The following is a 17,398-nucleotide window of genomic DNA, read 5'->3' as shown; positions in this document are numbered from 1 at the left end:
GCTCTGGCTCCCGTCCTCCATCCGGTACTGTGTTGCTTCCCGCTCTCGACTCTGCAGTGAAGATGAGAGCAGTGGAGGTAGCAGAGGGGAAGGGTCGGCAAAGCAGGGACAGGTTTACTGACCCCCAATTTAAACCAACTAACGTGGCTATTGTCTACTAAGCACGCTTCTTATCCTAAACATTATCCTCATTCATGATGCCTAAAAGGGGTAAAGCTTACAGAGAAATAAGCTTTTTTTTAATATTTAAACATGATGTTGGTGTATGCAATAGCTATAAACTGCTATTGCACTTTAAATGTCATGGTTGGTACCATTTGAATGGACTGCTGTGCCTACATAAAATGCAGGGAAAAAGTTCCTTTTTCAAAATTGCAGCATGGGAAAACCAGCCACTGGTGACCAGGAATCACGTGCATTAAAAAAAAAAACAAAAAAAAAAAAAAACAGTGGTGGCAGGCACAGCAGAGAAAAAAGCTCACATTAATCTGGTCAACCCAGCTTAAAGCAGTAAAAAAACTCCAGAAAGTTCAAAAAATTGTGCCCCCCTGCGCAATTAGGCATAATGTACTAGTATGCATCCCATACCAGCACAGTATGACTTACCTGGACACGGAGCCATCCTCTTCACCTGGTCTTACTTCCGGGTTCACTAGCTCCGGCTGTATGAATGGCCGGGGTTGCGATGACGTCACTCCCGTGCTTGCGCACGAAAGCCCTCACACAGAGCTCTGAACGTATGGCATGGGGATGCCATCCCTTCAGAGCGCATGCACCAGTTGCTGGCTGCATCCTGTGTAAATATTTCCTAAAGAGTTCAAGTTTAGGAAATATTCATAGTATATATGAAAATTCTTATTACAGGCTTACCTGTAGCTACAAGTTAAAAAGGGGACTTAACTTCCACTTTAGGGCTGGTTCACACCACATGCACTCCAGTGCGTTTTTTTTCTGCATAAGAAACGCATGGATATATGGTTTCCAATGGTATAGTTCCACACCAGTGCGGTCAGTTCCAGTGCGTTCCAGAAAAAAAAGGTAGAACATGCTGCATTTTTTCTGCACTGAACTGTACTGGAAAGTGGTAAAACGCATCAAAAATGCACTGGAATGCACCAAAAATGCACCGGAATGCACATGTTACCATTTAAGGTGGGGAAAAAATGCACTGGAAGGCATCAAAAACACACCGGAAACGCATCAAAAATGCATCAAACGCACATGAAAAAAATGCATCCAGAACACATCTGGACTGCGTTTCTATGGTGTGAACTGGCCCTCAGGGCCCTTTTACACGAGCTGTCCGATCAGGTCCGCCTGTCAGTTTTTTTTAAGTGGTCCTGATCGGACACTGCATTGTCCTCTATGGAGCAGCGGATGTCTGCAGACACAATGTCCACGACACCTGCTGCCATCTGATCCGCCAAAAACAGACAGATGGGTGTCCTATTTTCCATCTGTCCGGCAGATCGGATCGGATGGAAGCGGACAGGCGGCTTGTTTCCATCCGATTTCCCCAAAGAGGAGAGCAGGACTGTGTCTGTGTTTCCACTCTGCACAGCGGAGTGGACACGGACCTGTCATCCGCCTGCTCAGCGGGGATCAGCGGAACAAGCGAATTCCGTTAAGTGGAGGCACCCATGTAAAAGAGGCCTTAAGGTGGTCGCCTATTTACAAATTATGCTCTTGTGATACTTTTACATGTGGCAACAGAAGGATTACTTGTAACCACCCATTCTCAGCTGTTCTACTACCAGAAGCAAATCACTGAAGAGACCCCCAGCTGATCTAAACCTGATTGTGGAAAGACTTCTCTACTATATTTTGTGTCTCCTCCTCCTTCCCATCAACAATTCCATAACAAGGTTTACTGGCTTATAGATGGATTCTTCACTTGTTTATTCTTCATCATGGAAAATCCATCAGAAGCACATGCCACCACCATTAAACTTTCTACTGACCATAGTAACGGGGCAGAACTGGAAATTCCAGTTTTGGCAGTACGCAATTCAACTTGTACAGGCTAAACAAATATAAATTTTTAGCAGAGTTGGCCTTTAAGAGTAAACACTATTTTTTTTTTGTTGCTGCAGTGCAGATTCCAACAGCACCTGAATAGTACATTTTTCACCCAGAAATGAGCAATGCATAGAGTATGAGGTTATCATGCACCTATGAGTCTGCTGGGGCTGCTGACATCACACCCAACATGGGCAGCAGCAGTCTCAGGGCTTTTGGAAGTTTACACAAGGGAGGATTTTACAGGTACAGAACATGCATAAAATACAAAACCAAATTCCGGTAAAGTTGGGACGCTGTGTAAAATCTACATAAAAACAATGCAATGATTTGCAAATCTCATAAACACATTTTATTCACAATAGAAATCATTACAAATGTTTAAACTGAAAAAATGTACTATTTTATAGTAAAAGGCCAGTCAAATTCTAACTAAGCCTAAACCTACTCCCACCCCGTTTCTTAGACTATTCTATCTATCTATCATGTAAAATAAAAGATGCCTATACTTTCCTGTTCTAAAGTCACTCTGGTCCCATCACATGATCGGGTCTCAGCGCAGTGTAGAGGAGAGGCAGCGACAAGGGCTGCAGAGCCTGGGCAAAGGTGTCAACCATAGGCTTTCTATGAGACAGCTGTCGCTGGGACTCGATCATTTGTCCGGACCGGAGTGGCTTCAGAATAGGTAAGTATAGACATCATTTCATTTACCGGTAGGGTAGATAAAATAGTCTTAGAATTGGGATGGGAGTAGGTTTAGGCTTAGTTAAAATTTGATTGGAATTCCACTTTAGGAAAAAAATTCATTTTGTAACTGATTGCAGCAACATGTCTCAAAAAGTTGGGACAGGGCAACAAAATCTGGCAAAGTAAGTGGTACTAACAAGGAAGAAGAACATTTTACAACTAATTAGGTTAATTGGCAACAGGACAGTAACATGATTGGGTATAAAAAGGGCTTCTTAGAGAGTCAGAGTGTCTCAGAAGTAAAGATGGGCAGAATCTACTCCATTCCCTGTGGAATGGGTGTTAAGTACCTGGGGGTGATAGTTGGGGTCCTTGCTAACTCTCCTTATACATAAATGCCATGCCTGGCGGTCACTTCCTTTTGGGTCCTGTCGGGTTAACGTGCTTAAGATAGTCTTCCTGCTCAAATTTCTTTATATTTTTTTCAGCAGACACCAGTACCGGTTGCCAAATAATTTTTCTCAAAGATTTACAAATGCATCTCCTCCTTTATTTGGGCAGATCGAACACCTAGGCTAGCTAGGACAACATTACAGCTTCCCCTTAGACCCCCCTTTCACACTGGAGTGCTTTTCCGGCATTTGTGCACTAAAAATAGCGCCTGTAAAGCGCCTCTCAAGCCACCCCAGTGTGAAAGCCTGAGTGTTTTTACATTGGGACGGTGCACTTGCAGGACAGGAAAAAAAAAGTCCTGCAAGCAGCATCTTTGGGGCGGTGGGGGAGTGGTGTATACAGCGCTCCTCCACTGCCCCTGCCATTGAAATCAATGGGCAGCGCTTTGGCAGCGGCGCTTTTAATCCTTTGTTAAAAGCACCTTGCTAGCGGCCGAAAAGCGCTGCTATAACGGCAGTAAAACTAGCAGCGCTTTACCGCTAACACCCCCCCCCCCGGCCCGCCCAGTGTGAAAGTAGCCTTAGTGAGGGCAGACTGGCCCTCCCTAATTTTCCGTTGTATTATAGAGCAGCATACCTAGTGACAGTGAGGTGGTGGTTTGCTCAGTCACAAGACAATGCAGCTGTTACATTGGAGGCAATGTTGCTGGGCTCCTACTCAAAGCTCGGCAATTTTGTCTTTCGGGGGACTCCAGTCCAGCAGTTACTGTGCCTATGCGGACTACACTTGCAGTCTGGAGGTAGGCTGGAGCACAATTTTTTTCAGAATAACTGGTTCTTGTCTCACACTTCACTGTGGGGCAATCCAACTCTTGCTCACTTGCAGAGCTTTCCCGATCCTCAATTATGGGTCAGATATGGTATAAAAAGACTACAGCACATTATGTCTAGGGGCATGCTGGAGACACTCTTAAATTTAGATTTGAGTTGTCCAATCAGCTGTTTTTTCAATTCCTGCAGCTTCGGCACGCAGCATGAGTCCAATTTCCTACTCCAATCACACTTTCATGAAAGAAATGGGACGTGTATTTACAACACTGCCTGACACTTCCAGTTGCAGCCAAGGATAGATTTACTTACTGTAACTTAAATTTTTGCTTCAGGTATATTATATGCCAAGTTATCTACCCATGACTGCACCTTATTAGGTTAAATTACTAAAACTGGGGTGTGCAAAATCTGGTGCAGCTCTGCATAGAAACCAATTAGTTTCCAAGTTTTATTGTCAAAGCTTAATTGAACAAGCTGAAGTTAGAAGCTGATTGGCTACCATGCACAACTGCACCAGATTTTGTACTCTCCAGTTTTAGTAAATCAGCCCCTATGTGTTCCAAATGCAACACAGATCTAGGTACCTTCCTCCATGTTCTTTGGCCGTGTCCCAAGGTGCAAGCTTATTGGCGAGAGGTTATTGGTGTTATGATCTCCTTGGGACATCTTACCATGCCTGCCTGCTGGTCCTTTTAACTTTCTTCTGGGCATTACTATTAATATTGACACTTCCCACTATACTAAGCTGTTTATTTTTTACACGCCTTTTATGCCAGAAGGGAAATTCTATTAAAGCGCTGGATGTTTTGTTTTTCCCTGCAAGGTAAATTCATAATGTGCTAGTATGCATCGCATACTAGCACATTATGTAAAACTTACCTTGAAATGAAGCTGTTCCAGCGCCGTGATGTCAGCCGCTTCCATCTTCACCTATCTTGCTTCCGGGTTTGCGGGCTCCGGCTCTGTGACTGGCCAGAGCCGCTATGACATCAAGTACGTGCTTGGGAGCCACCGATCACGGCAAGGAACGGCACCGGGTGGCCGTTCCTTCAGAGCGCATGCGCCAGTCATGTCACTGGCTGCATGTAATGTAAATATCTCCTAAACAGTTCCCGTTTAGGAAATATTTACACTACCTATAGGTAAAAGTCAGTTGAGGAAGTTTACTTCCTCTTTAAAACTGAAATTGCAATCTTCTCCTTCAGTGGCTGGATGGAAGACTGCAGTTAATGATGTACGCCTCTTATACAAAAGTACCTATGCTAGCCGCAGCTGCGCAAAAAATTTGATAAGATTTGGACAAGTTGGGGTGACGCCCAAGACCTGACCATATAAGATACTGAATTCTACTCCCCTTTGGTTTTCACAGTTGAGATAAGGGCCCTCCTTTAATGCATCTTACTTGCTGGGCCTCACTCGTTTAATTGAAGATATATATTGATAGCATACCTTATATATCCCCAATCCCCTCAACCTTTTCCATATTTTTTATCATTTGTCACCCCCCTTGGTTATATCAGACAGTCAATTTGGTGACCTTACTTGACTGGGGTCTTCCAACCCTTGAAATTGACTGAATTGATTTTCTAAACATATGTGCCTTCATATTTGTTACCCGTGTATTAACTGACCCACATTATTGTTCATTTGCTCGACATCATTGTATATGCTGTGTAGTGTGGTGCACTGCTGCTACATTTTGCATTTATGTCAATAAACGTTATTTTGGGAAAAAAAAAAATAAGATGGGCAGAGGTTCACTAATCTGTGCAAAGCTTTGTCTAAAAATTGTCAAACAATTTTAGAATGATGTTGCTCAATGTAAAATTGCAAATATATCACTATCTACAGTACAGAATATCAAAAGATTCCAAGAATCTGGAGAAATTTCTGTGTGCACAAGGGATAAGGTGAAACACAATATTGGGTGTCCATCATCTTCGGGCCCTCAGACAGCACTGCATTAAAAACATGCAAGATAATGTAATGGACATCACTGCATGGGCTCAGGAATATTTTTTAAATCACTGTCTGTGAACACAGTTCGCAGTGCCATCCAAAAATGCTAATTAAAGCTCTAGCATGCAAAGAAGAAGCCATATCTGAACATGATCCAGAAACGCCACTGTCTTCTTTGGACCAAAGCTCATTTAAATGGTCTGTTGGAAAGTGGAAAATTGTTCTGTGGTCAGATGAATTGCAATGTGACATTCATTTTGGCAACCATGGGTACCGCGTCCTTGAGACTAAAGAAAAAGGAACTTTCCGGCTTGTTATCGGCGCTCAGTTTAAAAGCCTGCATCTCTGATAGTATGGTGGTGCATTAGTGTGCAAGGCATGGGCAGCTTGCACATCTGGAAAGGCACCATCAATGCTGAAAGATACAGTATATGCAGGTTTTAAAGCTGCATATGCTCCCATCCAGACGATCTCTTTTTCAGGGAAGGCCTTGGTTATTTCAGCAGTATAATGCTAAACCACATAGGTTATCTATGACAACAGCAGGCCTTTGTAGAAGAGTCCGGGTGCTTAACTGGCCTGCCTGATGTCCAGACCTGTCAGGGCCTAGACTCGAACCTGGGACCTTGAATGATCCTTTCTCATGAACATATTGATTTAAAGTGGTTGTATACCTATTTTTAAATTTTTTACCTACAGGTAAGCCTATAATAAAGCTTACCTGCAGGTAAAAAAATATCTCCTAAACCTGTACGGTTTAGGAGATATTCCCCTCGCAATGAGCCGCTGACTGCAGCGGCGCATGCGCACAGGGGATTCTCGGCTGAAAGCCCGGCAAACTCCGGACCTTGCCGGAAAGAAGTCTCCCACGCGGGAGTGACAACATCGCGGCTCCGGCCACTCACAGCGCCGGAGCCGCGATACCCGGAAGACACGCCGAGAGGAAATGTCAGCTCCCTCGGCATGGACCGGGTGAGATGCCGGCGCCTCGTTCTAAGGTAAGTATCTCATGTGGTGCGGTGCATACTAGCTCATTATGCCTTTTCCCTTACAGGTGTAGGGAAAGAAAAAAAAATTCAGCGGGTTTACTACCGCTTTAAGTCCTGTCTCTGCACTTCCTGTTTGCCAGATTATTGTGCTCTTTTCAGCCAATATCTCGCTTTTGTCTCTCCTGCTGACGTCTGTATTTTCACTACCATTCATTACCAACCTTTGGCTTGTTCCTTGGCTATGATTCTGCTTAATTCCAACCTGCAACCATTCGTTACCAACCTGTGGCTTGTTTCCTGACTATGCTTCTGCTTGATCCCTACCTGCTATATTTGCTACCAAACCCCAGTTTGCTTACCTCATATGGTGGGCAATCCTGAGGACCACGGCCTGGTACCAAAACGCAGCAAAACCCATCTCCACCATCAGGAGCTTTGGTGAATAACTGTTAGTACTTAGATCCTGCACCTCAGGTGAACCTGTGTCATCAGCCAGGGTGACTTGCTAGTACACCTGCCCCGCTTGTCAGCGGGTGCTGCTCCCCTGCTATAGCTACTGCTTTCTGAGCCTGACTCCAGATCGCACAAGACCTTTCACCAACTGAAAATATTTGGCGCAGCTTGAAACGAAAAATATGACCCAGAAGAAAGACCCAGGACTGCTAAGCAGTTAAAATCCTATATCAGCAGGAATGGGGCAACATTGCTCACCCAAAACTCCTGCAACTGGTCTCCTCAGTTCCCAGACATTTAAAGAGGGGATGCTAGACCATGGCAAACATGGCTCTGTCCCAACTTTTTAGAGAAGTGTTGCTGCCATCGATTTCAAAATGACCTTACTTTTTTTTCCTAAAATGGTACATTTTCTCAGTTTAACCGCTTCAGCCCCAGAAGATTTTACCCCCTTCCTGACCAGAGCGTTTTTTGCGATTCAGCACTGCGTCGCTTTAACTGACAATTGCGCGGTCGTGCGACGTGGCTCCCAAACAAAATTGACGTCCCTTTTTTCCCACAAATAGAGCTTTCTTTTGGTGGTATTTGATCGCCTCTGCGATTTTTATTTTTTGCGCTATAGCCAAAATAAGAGCGACAATTTTGAAAAAAACGCATTATTTTTTGCTATAATAAATATCCCCCAAAAATATATCAAAGAACATTTTTGTTCCTCAGTTTAGGCTGATCATATTCTTCTACATATTTTTGGTAAAAAAAAATCTCAATAAGCTTTTTCTGATTGGTTTGCGCAAAAGTTATAGCGTTTACTAAACAGGGGATAGTTTTATGGCATTTTTATTAATAATTTTTTTTTTTACTAGTAATGGCGGCGATCAGCGATTTTTATTATGACTGCGACGTTATGGTGGACATTTTTGACACATTTTCGGGACCACTGTCATTTATACAGCGATCAGTGCGATTAAAAATGCACTGATTACTGTGTAAATGACACGGGCAGTGAAGGGGTTAACCACTAGGGGTGGGGAGGGGTTAAGTGTGTCCTAGGGGAGTGATTACTAACTGTAGGGGGATGAGCTAGCAGTGTCATTACTCTGATCACTGCTCCTGATGACAGGGAGCTGTGATCATTGACACTTGTCACTAGGCAGAACGAGGAGATGCTGTTTACATCAGCATCTCCCCGTTTGTCCTCTCCGTGAGGCGATCGCGGGTATCCCCGTGGCGATCGAGTCCGCGGGACCCGCGACCTGACCCACGAAGCTCCCGGCCGGCGTGCGCGCCACCGGCAACGCGCACGCAGTGGCACGGCGGGGAATTCAAATGGACATACCTGTAAGTCCATTTGCCCAGCCGTGCCATTCTGCCAACGTACATCGGCGTGCGCCGGTCGAGAACCGGTTAAATATTTAGTGTTTCTATTGTGAATCAAATGAGATTTGCAAATCATTGCAATTTGTATTTATGTACATTTTTACACAGCTTACCAATTCTTTTGGATATAAGGAAATGATTCCGGACGGCTGCACTTCCAATAATCCTTTTTATTGAAGCTTCATATGACAAGTGGTTGACAGATGGAGCAGGGAACAAAGAGGTAGATGCGTTTCACGCAAATGTTAGTGTTTAGTCATTACCTCTCACTTACCTGGAGCAGCTTTTTTGTTTCATTGAGCCCAGTTCTTTTGGAATTGGGGCATGATAAATGCATATATAATCTCATAAGATTCTTGTTGAAGTGAATGGTAGGACGAAATAGTTATCAGGTGATCTTGCCATGAAGATACGTGTTTAAGCACTTCCTGTTATGCGGTGACAGCTGTTACTTTGTCACCTTCAGTAAGCCAATCCAAAGTAATGCTTCACAGCTGATATTGGAGCGAGGAAGTGTTTAAAAGAGGATGGTAGAGACCAGCAGCACTGGGATGCATAAAAGCATGAAAAAGCGAAAACAGTATTTTTTCAAAATACAGATACAGCATGGCTCTGTTGTTCTGGGAGGGCGTCCATGTATGTCCTCACAAAACAGGTCTCCCATGCGCCCCCTCAGGCGCACATCAGGTGCACTCTGATCACTGTGTCCTTCGGGCACAAATCGAGGTAAAGGGCCAATCACAGTGGCCCTTTATCATGTGTCCAATCACAGCTGATCACTTGTAAACAAACTTACTGATTATTGGCATTTCTTTCCCCATGCACTGTCCACAGCGTGAGGAAAGAAAAGCCAGTAACCGGCAAGCGTGACAGGGGACATTTACACAGATAATCAGGGCACTGATCATCAGTGTAGCCCCAACAGTGCCAATCAGTCCCCATCAGTGCAGCCTATCAGTGGCCATCAGTGAAGCATAACAGTGCAACCCATCAGTACAGATTATCAGTGCGCATCAGCGCAGCCTCTTCTGTGCCCATCAGTGCAGCCTCCTCTGTGCCTATCAGTGCAGTCTTATCAGCGCACATCAGTGATGAAGAAAAATGCCTTATTTACACAATTTTATAACAGAAACAAAGAAAAAAAAATTTTTTTCAAAATCTTCAGTCTTTGTTTGTTTAGCAAAAAAAAAAAAAAAAAAAGAAAAAACTCAGTGGTGATTAAATACCACCAAAAGAACACTCCATTTTTGTGAAAAAAATGATAAAAATTTCATATGGGTACAGTGTTGCATGACCGCGCAAGTGTCATTCAAAGTGTGACAGTGCTGAAAGATGAAAATTGGCCTGGGCAGGAATGGGGGTGAAAGTGCCCAGTATTGAAGTGGTTAGGATAGAACGGCAATATTAACTGAAAATATATTGTACTTTTTCTATAGGTTGAAAATTCTCTAGTGACTTATTCAACTCATAAATGCAGTGGATTATTTGTTACATCACCATTCATGGCTAAATCTGTTTACATTGGTGTAAAGCAGGCCATACAGAGATTTTTTTTTTCAGCCAGAGGGGCGGAAAAGATTCCTCCATGCACACTATATAGTGAGGATGGACGTGTCTCCCATTGTGGCTATTGTATTCTGACAGCCAGCATCTGCAGCTTTCAGAATACCAGAACAGTGGTTGCAGCTGATTGGATGCAGCTGCTGTTTGGCTGACAATTTTCCACCTGACTCCGTTTTACTTGCTCTAACAACCCTCTAATTGCTGGAACTCTATATATTGCTACAGCAAATTAGCCAGCAGTGTGTGTGTGAGGGTATTGGTGGGCCAGAGCCCCCTATGCTGTTACAGTGAACCCGTTTTTCAGGTGCCAAAATTACATTTCTTTAGAATGTTTAAACTTTATCAACCAACAGACCATGCTATCGAAAAGGAAATTCACCAGTGTATTGCAAGTATATTATATATAGTAAACATGATTGCCTAGCATCTAGCAACAAAGACACGTTATTAAATGCATTCCTGGTCAATGAAAAGAGAGATCAACCATTTCAGAGCTGCAAACCAAGATGAAAACAGGTAAAACATCCTGACAGATGGAGATAAAAATCAGATACATTTCTGCGCTAACAGAAGAAAAACAAACACAAAGGTAGAACATTCTGAAAAAGAAAGATAAGACAGTAAATAAATGCAGACAGAAAAATGGGTTTTCAACATTAAAGCTATTAGTGTAATCCAGCAAAGTGACTGGCTTTGGGAAAGTGGTGGTATGCATTTTATACTATATCAGATGAAATGTAAAGAGACAACTCATTTTCTATGCTCTCTCTTTATGATGAATGAACTCTAAATATAGAAAGAAGTTTTTGGAATGGTTTGTCCCTAGGCATAGAGCAGGCGGGGTGCTGGATTACATTACACAGCTTACCTGTGGCCTCAGCATCTCCTGGTCTTGCAGTTCCACCTCCTGGATGTTTGCAGAAATAGAAGATGTCAGCAGAGATGTCCAACTTATCAACTCCTTTCCACCTGATTTAACTTCAGACATGTCACGAATGCTTTGAGTGTGGTATGAAATGTGCACCGAGGTTCAGATGTAATTTACTGCTGGCAGAAGCCTCTCAGGATGAATTAGAAATAATTCCTTTGATTCCAGAGGACCTGACATGTATCACATGGCTCTGAGCAAAGTGATTACATGTAGCAGAATGATGCTGATGGTTCTCTCCTCCTCATGCAGGCAGATGGCACTTTTTTTTCTCAGGGATGGTAGTTAACCTCAGCAGCCAGTGACTGTGGGGTCCAATCCTGAACGCTTGGTGATGTGCAGCTTAGTCACTTCCTCAGCAGAGGTTGGATGTATGCCCACTGTGCTCATTAGCTGATGGTAGGTGGCACCACATCTGTAGGACAAAAACATGTCTGGGTATATAGTATTATACTCATGTGGATCTATGTATATAGCTTGGGTCAACCCAAGAACATTATCTGAACATTCCCTGCATGTATTACCCAAGCAAATGGTGACAAGTGTTCAACCACCCAACAGGTGAACAACAAAGGATGAATGTATGTCTGCTTAATCTTCCAATTTCCTAAGATCTGAGCAATCCCAGCTGTGGAAGCTGAAAATCACTGTAGTGGTCACCGCCACTGGGTCCTCTGGGTCCTATGACGAATGGCTGCCCTTCTGTATAGTTACCACTGGAGGAGGAGCTCGCCATTCACAGAACACTTTGTATTTTTTTTCCTCAATACAAGACAGTCTCTGACTGGACCAGGTGGAGAGGCAGGGTGGTGACATCACAACTTCCACATCATTCAATCAAAGAACGTCTTGTATTCATTGAAGAACGTACAAAACGTTCTGTGAATGGTGGCAGTGCCAAGCAAGTGATGCCCTGTGATTACTATGCAGAAGGGCAATGAACCCAGAACACTGCTACTATCTCTGTGGTAGCAGCGACTGCTACAATGATTTGCAGCTTACTCAGGTATGAGATTTATACTTACATTTGTAAAAGCTTTATCAATGTAACTATTGATACTATTCATACCTAGACATCAGTTTTAAAGATTTGTAAATTGAGCCTAATATCCCCTTAAACAAGGGGATTCACCAAATCACGGTAGCAGAATACGGCAAAATTAAACCAACTGGGAACCCCACCCCCTGTGCACATCGCTGGATCAAGATCAGGCTCAGGTAAGTATAAGGGGGGCTGGAGGGGAGCTGCATGCAGAAAGTTTTTTTTTACCTTAATGCAGAGAATGCAAAAAATAAATAAATCTGCATTTAGAACCACTTTAAAATGTTTTACTTCCACTTTTGCAGCCAAGTTGGGATAACCCCTACCCTACTTTATATTTGTTACATTGTTAGAAAACTGCCACTTATATTTTTATTTGGTGAAATATCCTACCTAGCTTTCCCCTTCTGTGCAATGTTAGCAAGGGGGCAACTTCCTAGCATGCGACTGTAAATAAGCATTCCTGTGCCTACAGCCCCCCTGTCTGTTTATAAGCACTGTGGGATTTAAAGGACTGCTGCCTATAACTGCAAGTTTTTCGCGAGATCTGGTGATGTCAATAATGTGCTGCTCAATGTTCTACTTGCTGGAGGAAAGCTGCAGTGCAAGGACACTTCTTGCATCGTTCATTTGGTGGTTCTGTGCTTCCTGCATCTCTCTGGCTGCTTCATAAAAATTATCCAACCAGTTACTGGAGGAAAGAGAGGTGGCAGCTCTAATGCTTTTTTGCATAGCCTCCACAGTTTTGGCCCTATTTAACCCTTTAACTCACATGTGTAAAACACAAGGCCTGTGGACTGAATCAGGCCCGCCAGGCCATTTCATGTGGCCCTTGTACCCCTCCTGCAGCTGCGGCACCTCCCTCTTCTCTGACCTCGCCTTGTCTCAGAAGTCAGCAGCAGATCCTGTGCCTCTCCGTGCAGCCGCAGCACCCCCTCGTTTTCACCTCCCCTGGTCTCAGAATTCACCAGACCTCAGCCCTCCTCTAGTTCTTCTCCAGAGACCACACTTTCTGCTTCCCAGCTCTGCCCCCTGCTACTTCCCAGCAGCAGCACAAGGTAAGGGGGGTTGCACTTTGATGTAAGGGAGGGTGGGAGACTCTTGACTTGTGATGGTGGGTGGGGGGCATGACATCTGATGTAAGGGGAGTGAAGTGCTCTGGACATCTGCTTATAATTATGAGAATACAAATATATGTCAGTTGAAAAGAAAGGTCGCACACAAGAAACTTTATTGGAGACTGATCATACAGAACACCATGGCAGAGCCATGTTCTGTCTGAGCAGTCTCAAATAAAAGTTTCTTGTGGATGATACCAGCGTTGTGCAACCCTCCTTTTCAGACCTGCATCTTCTGCTGGTGTGAGTGGGCTCTGTGCCGGTCTGCACCTGCCCTTCACAGCTTAAAAGAGAAGTAAAGGAATTTGTTTTTTTGCACATTTATACTTACCTAGGTGGATGCAGCATGGGTCCGATGCTGCATCTGTCCCCCGGCGCCTCTACACTGAGAACCGAGCGATCGAACACCGCTGTGCCGGGTGTGAAGCCGCAAGCTGTCACAGCTGGATGCCCATAGTAGAGATGCCGGCGCCGCCGAGGGAGGACACGGGGAGAACACGACTGCAGTGAGTACATCGCTGGACCGTGGTACAGGTGAGTGGCTGTTTATTAAAAGTCAGCAGCTACATTTTTTGTAGTTGCTGACTTTTAATAAACAAACAAATGACTGGCTTTGCTTTAAATTGACTCCTCTTTAAATTACTAGTGCACTGGCATCTTCTCTTCTTACTTATAATGTAGAGTATTTTGCATATTGTTTTAATACACACTTGCACAACTATCATGGGGCCTACGAAATTGGTAGCACCATCTTAAAATTTTACAGGTGTAAATGTAAAAAGAAATAAATGCAAATATGATTGGGCCACTTAAAGTACAAAATGGGGGCAGGGCCCAAAAGCTAATCGTTAGGCTTTCACACTGAGGTGCTTTACAGGCGCTACAGCGCTAAAAATAGTGTCTGTAAAGAGCCTCTCCTGTGTCTCCAGTGTGAAAGCCAGAGGGCTTTCACACTGGAGTGGTGCGCTTGCAGGACAGTCAAAAAAGTCCTGCAAGCCGCATCTTTGCAGCGCTATAGGAGCGGTGTATACACCGCTCCTAAAGCGCCCCTACCCATTGAAAACAATGGGGCAGCGCCACCAAACCGCAGATGCAGAGGCGCTTTGCAGGCGTTTTTAACCCTTTTTTGGCCGCTAGCGGGGGTTAAAACCGCCCAGCTAGCGGGCGAATAGTGCGGCTAAAATGGCAGTAAAGCACTGCTAATAAAGTGAAGCTTTACCACCGGCGCCCGCCCGTCCCAGTGTGAAAGTAGTTTTAAGGAGAGTTTTTTGGGAAAAGTTGATCTTCACTTTTCCCACTTTCTGAAACATGCATAAATAAGGGAGGCAGTTCGCGTCACTGTTTATGAACACAAAGTAGTAACAGGTGTACATGTCTGTAGGGACAGATCATTTCCTAGTCTACTGGGGCCATCTTATTTGTATGGCCATTCGCTGATATGTGAGCAATCTGTTAAGAAGGGCAAGACATACATGTAACAGATGTGTGATCTGTTTAAAATAGGTGAGTGCCTTTATTATTGAGTGGGGTGCAAGAAAAGTGCCTCCAGTACTCATTACATCTACACTTATTCTACCTCCACTTTGTTCCATCTCTTTGCGCCGCACACATTCGCCAGTGGGTATGTGTACTCATACAATTTAAACACAGAACTTAGTGAAGCTTTTATATTATAATCACATCACTTTGTGAGTTTCCAAAGAAGTTAAAACATACAGCTTACAGAACTTCTCACAAAGACAATTGTAACGGCAGGAAAATAAAGATTTCATCTAGGTAAATTATTTCTTCCTTTACATCTCACGTCTTGCCAGAACTTGTCACTTGTTTTCACACACAGCACTTTAGCCTTGAAATGAGACTGCTGCCGTTTTAAATGCAGCTCCTGACCGATTGCTGAGCTATATCATAGTCTGACATATAGCTGCAGGCTGATAGGAGAGATCTAGATTGACACAATGTTTGCAGCATATGATCAAAGACAGATCTTTTAAAACTCTGGGGCCAAACAGACTGACACAATGGGGTTGATTTACCAAAGGCAAATAGGCTGTGCACTTTGCAGTTGCACGCTCCATGTGCAGTTGCTCCAGAGCTTAGTAAATGAGGTAAATCTTCACTTTGCAAAAAGTACCCAATCACATGCAAGGGAAATTAAAAAGCAGCATTTTTGCTTGCACATGATTGGATGATGGAAATCAGCAGAGCTTCTGCTCATTTAGAGTGCAATTGCACTTTGCAAAGTGCACATTCTATTTGCCTTTAGTAAATCAACCCCAATGCTACTAAAGTGCATGCACCTCTATTGCTGTTCTCCCAGTGACTACTAATGCAGTTTAACTTCCACATATTGATATAGTTATAGTTATGCCAAAGTATATTGCAGGAAATCTCTTGCCCAGCTTATTTATGTGTGTTGAGATATATGTACAGTGCCTTGCAAAACTATTCACTCCCCTTGGCATTGTTCACGTTTTGTTGCCTCACAACCTGCAATTAACATGGATTGTTTGAGGATTTGCATCATTTAATTTACAGAACATGCCCACAACTTTGAAGATTTTTTTTTTTTTTATTGTGAAGCAAATAGGACAAAATAACAGAAAAAGTCAATGTGCATAACCATTCACCCCCCTAAAGTCAATACTTTGTAGAGTCACCTTTTGCGGCTATCACAGCTCCAAGTTGCTTTGGATTAGTCTCTATGAGCTTGCCACATCTTATCACTGGGATTTTTGCCCATTCCTCCTTGCAAAACTGCTCCAGCTCCTTCAAGTTGGATGGTTTGCGCTTGTGTACAGAAATCTTTAAGTCTGACCACAGATTTTCTATTGGATTGAGGTCTGGGCTTTGACTAGGCCATTCCAACTCATTTACATGTTTCCCCTTAAACCACTCAAGTGTTGCTTTAGCAATGTGTTTGGGGTCATTGTCCTGCTGGAAGGTTAACCTCCATCCTAGCCTCAAATCACATACAGAGTGGTACAGGTTTTGCTCAAGAATATCCCTGTATTTAAGCACAATCCATCTTTCCCTCAACTCTGACCAGTTTCCCAGTCCCGACTGCTGAAAAACATCCCCACAGCATGATGTTGCCACTACCATGTTTCACTGTGGGGATGGTGTTCTTTGGGTAATGTGATGTGTTGGTTTTGCGTCAGACATAGCGTTTTCTTTGATGGCCAAAAAGTTAAATTTTAGTCTCATCAGACCAGAGCACCTTCCTCCATACATTTTGGGAGTCTCCCATATGCCTTTTCGCAAACTCAAAACGTGCCATTTTGTTTTTTGCTGAAAGTAATGACTTTCTTCTGGCCACTCTGCCATAAAGCCCAACTCTATGGAACGTACGGCTTATTGTCGTCCTATGTACAGATACTCCAGTCTCTGCTATGGAATTCTGCAGCTCCTCCAGGGTCACCTTAGGTCTCTGCTGCCTCTCTGATTAATGCCCTCCTTGCCCGGTCCGTGAGTTTTGGTGTGCGTCCGTCTCTTGGCAGGTTTGCTGTTGCGCATGTTCTTTCCATTTGGTTACGATAGATTTGATGGTGCTCCTAGGGATCATCAAAGATTTGGATATTTTTTTTATAACTTAACCCTGACTTGTACTTCTTAACAACATTGTCCCTTACTTGTTTGGAGAGTTCCTTGGTCTTCATGGCAGTGTTTGGTTAGTGGTGCCTCTTGCTTAGGTGTTGCAGCCTCTGAGGCCTTTCAAAAAGGTGTGTAAATGTAATGACAGATCATGTGACACTTAGATTGCACACAGGTGGACATCATTTCACTAATTATGTGACTTCTGAAGGCAATTGGTTGCACCAGAGCTTTTTATGGGTTTAATAACAAAGGAGGTGAATACATACGCACATGCCAATTATCAGTTTTGTATTTCTGAAAAATAGTTTTATATATATATTTTTCTAATTTTACTTCACCAACTTAGACTATTATGTTTTGATCCATCACATATAATTCAGATTAAAAAAACATCGAACTAAAGGCTGTAATATAACAGAAAAGGTAAAAAGCCAAGGAGGGGG

General features: G+C 43.5%; 1 protein-coding gene across 1 annotated transcript in view; it reads right to left on the bottom strand.

Annotated features, from left to right (window-relative positions):
• TXNRD2 (thioredoxin reductase 2) overlaps positions 1–17,398 on the bottom strand; it is a 185,084-nt gene that overhangs the window by 14,398 nt on the left and 153,288 nt on the right. The window contains exon 17 of the mRNA XM_073628864.1: positions 11,139–11,613. Within this exon, the coding sequence (XP_073484965.1) occupies positions 11,490–11,613 (124 nt within the window). The 3' untranslated portion in view covers positions 11,139–11,489. The remainder of the gene's footprint in view (positions 1–11,138; positions 11,614–17,398) is intronic.

This window comes from Aquarana catesbeiana, linkage group LG01, assembly GCF_042186555.1.
Source record: "Aquarana catesbeiana isolate 2022-GZ linkage group LG01, ASM4218655v1, whole genome shotgun sequence".
In the NCBI taxonomy this organism is placed as follows: domain Eukaryota; kingdom Metazoa; phylum Chordata; class Amphibia; order Anura; family Ranidae; genus Aquarana; species Aquarana catesbeiana.
The sequence above is the reverse complement of the archived record's forward strand: the minus strand, read 5'-3'. Positions and strand labels throughout refer to the sequence as shown.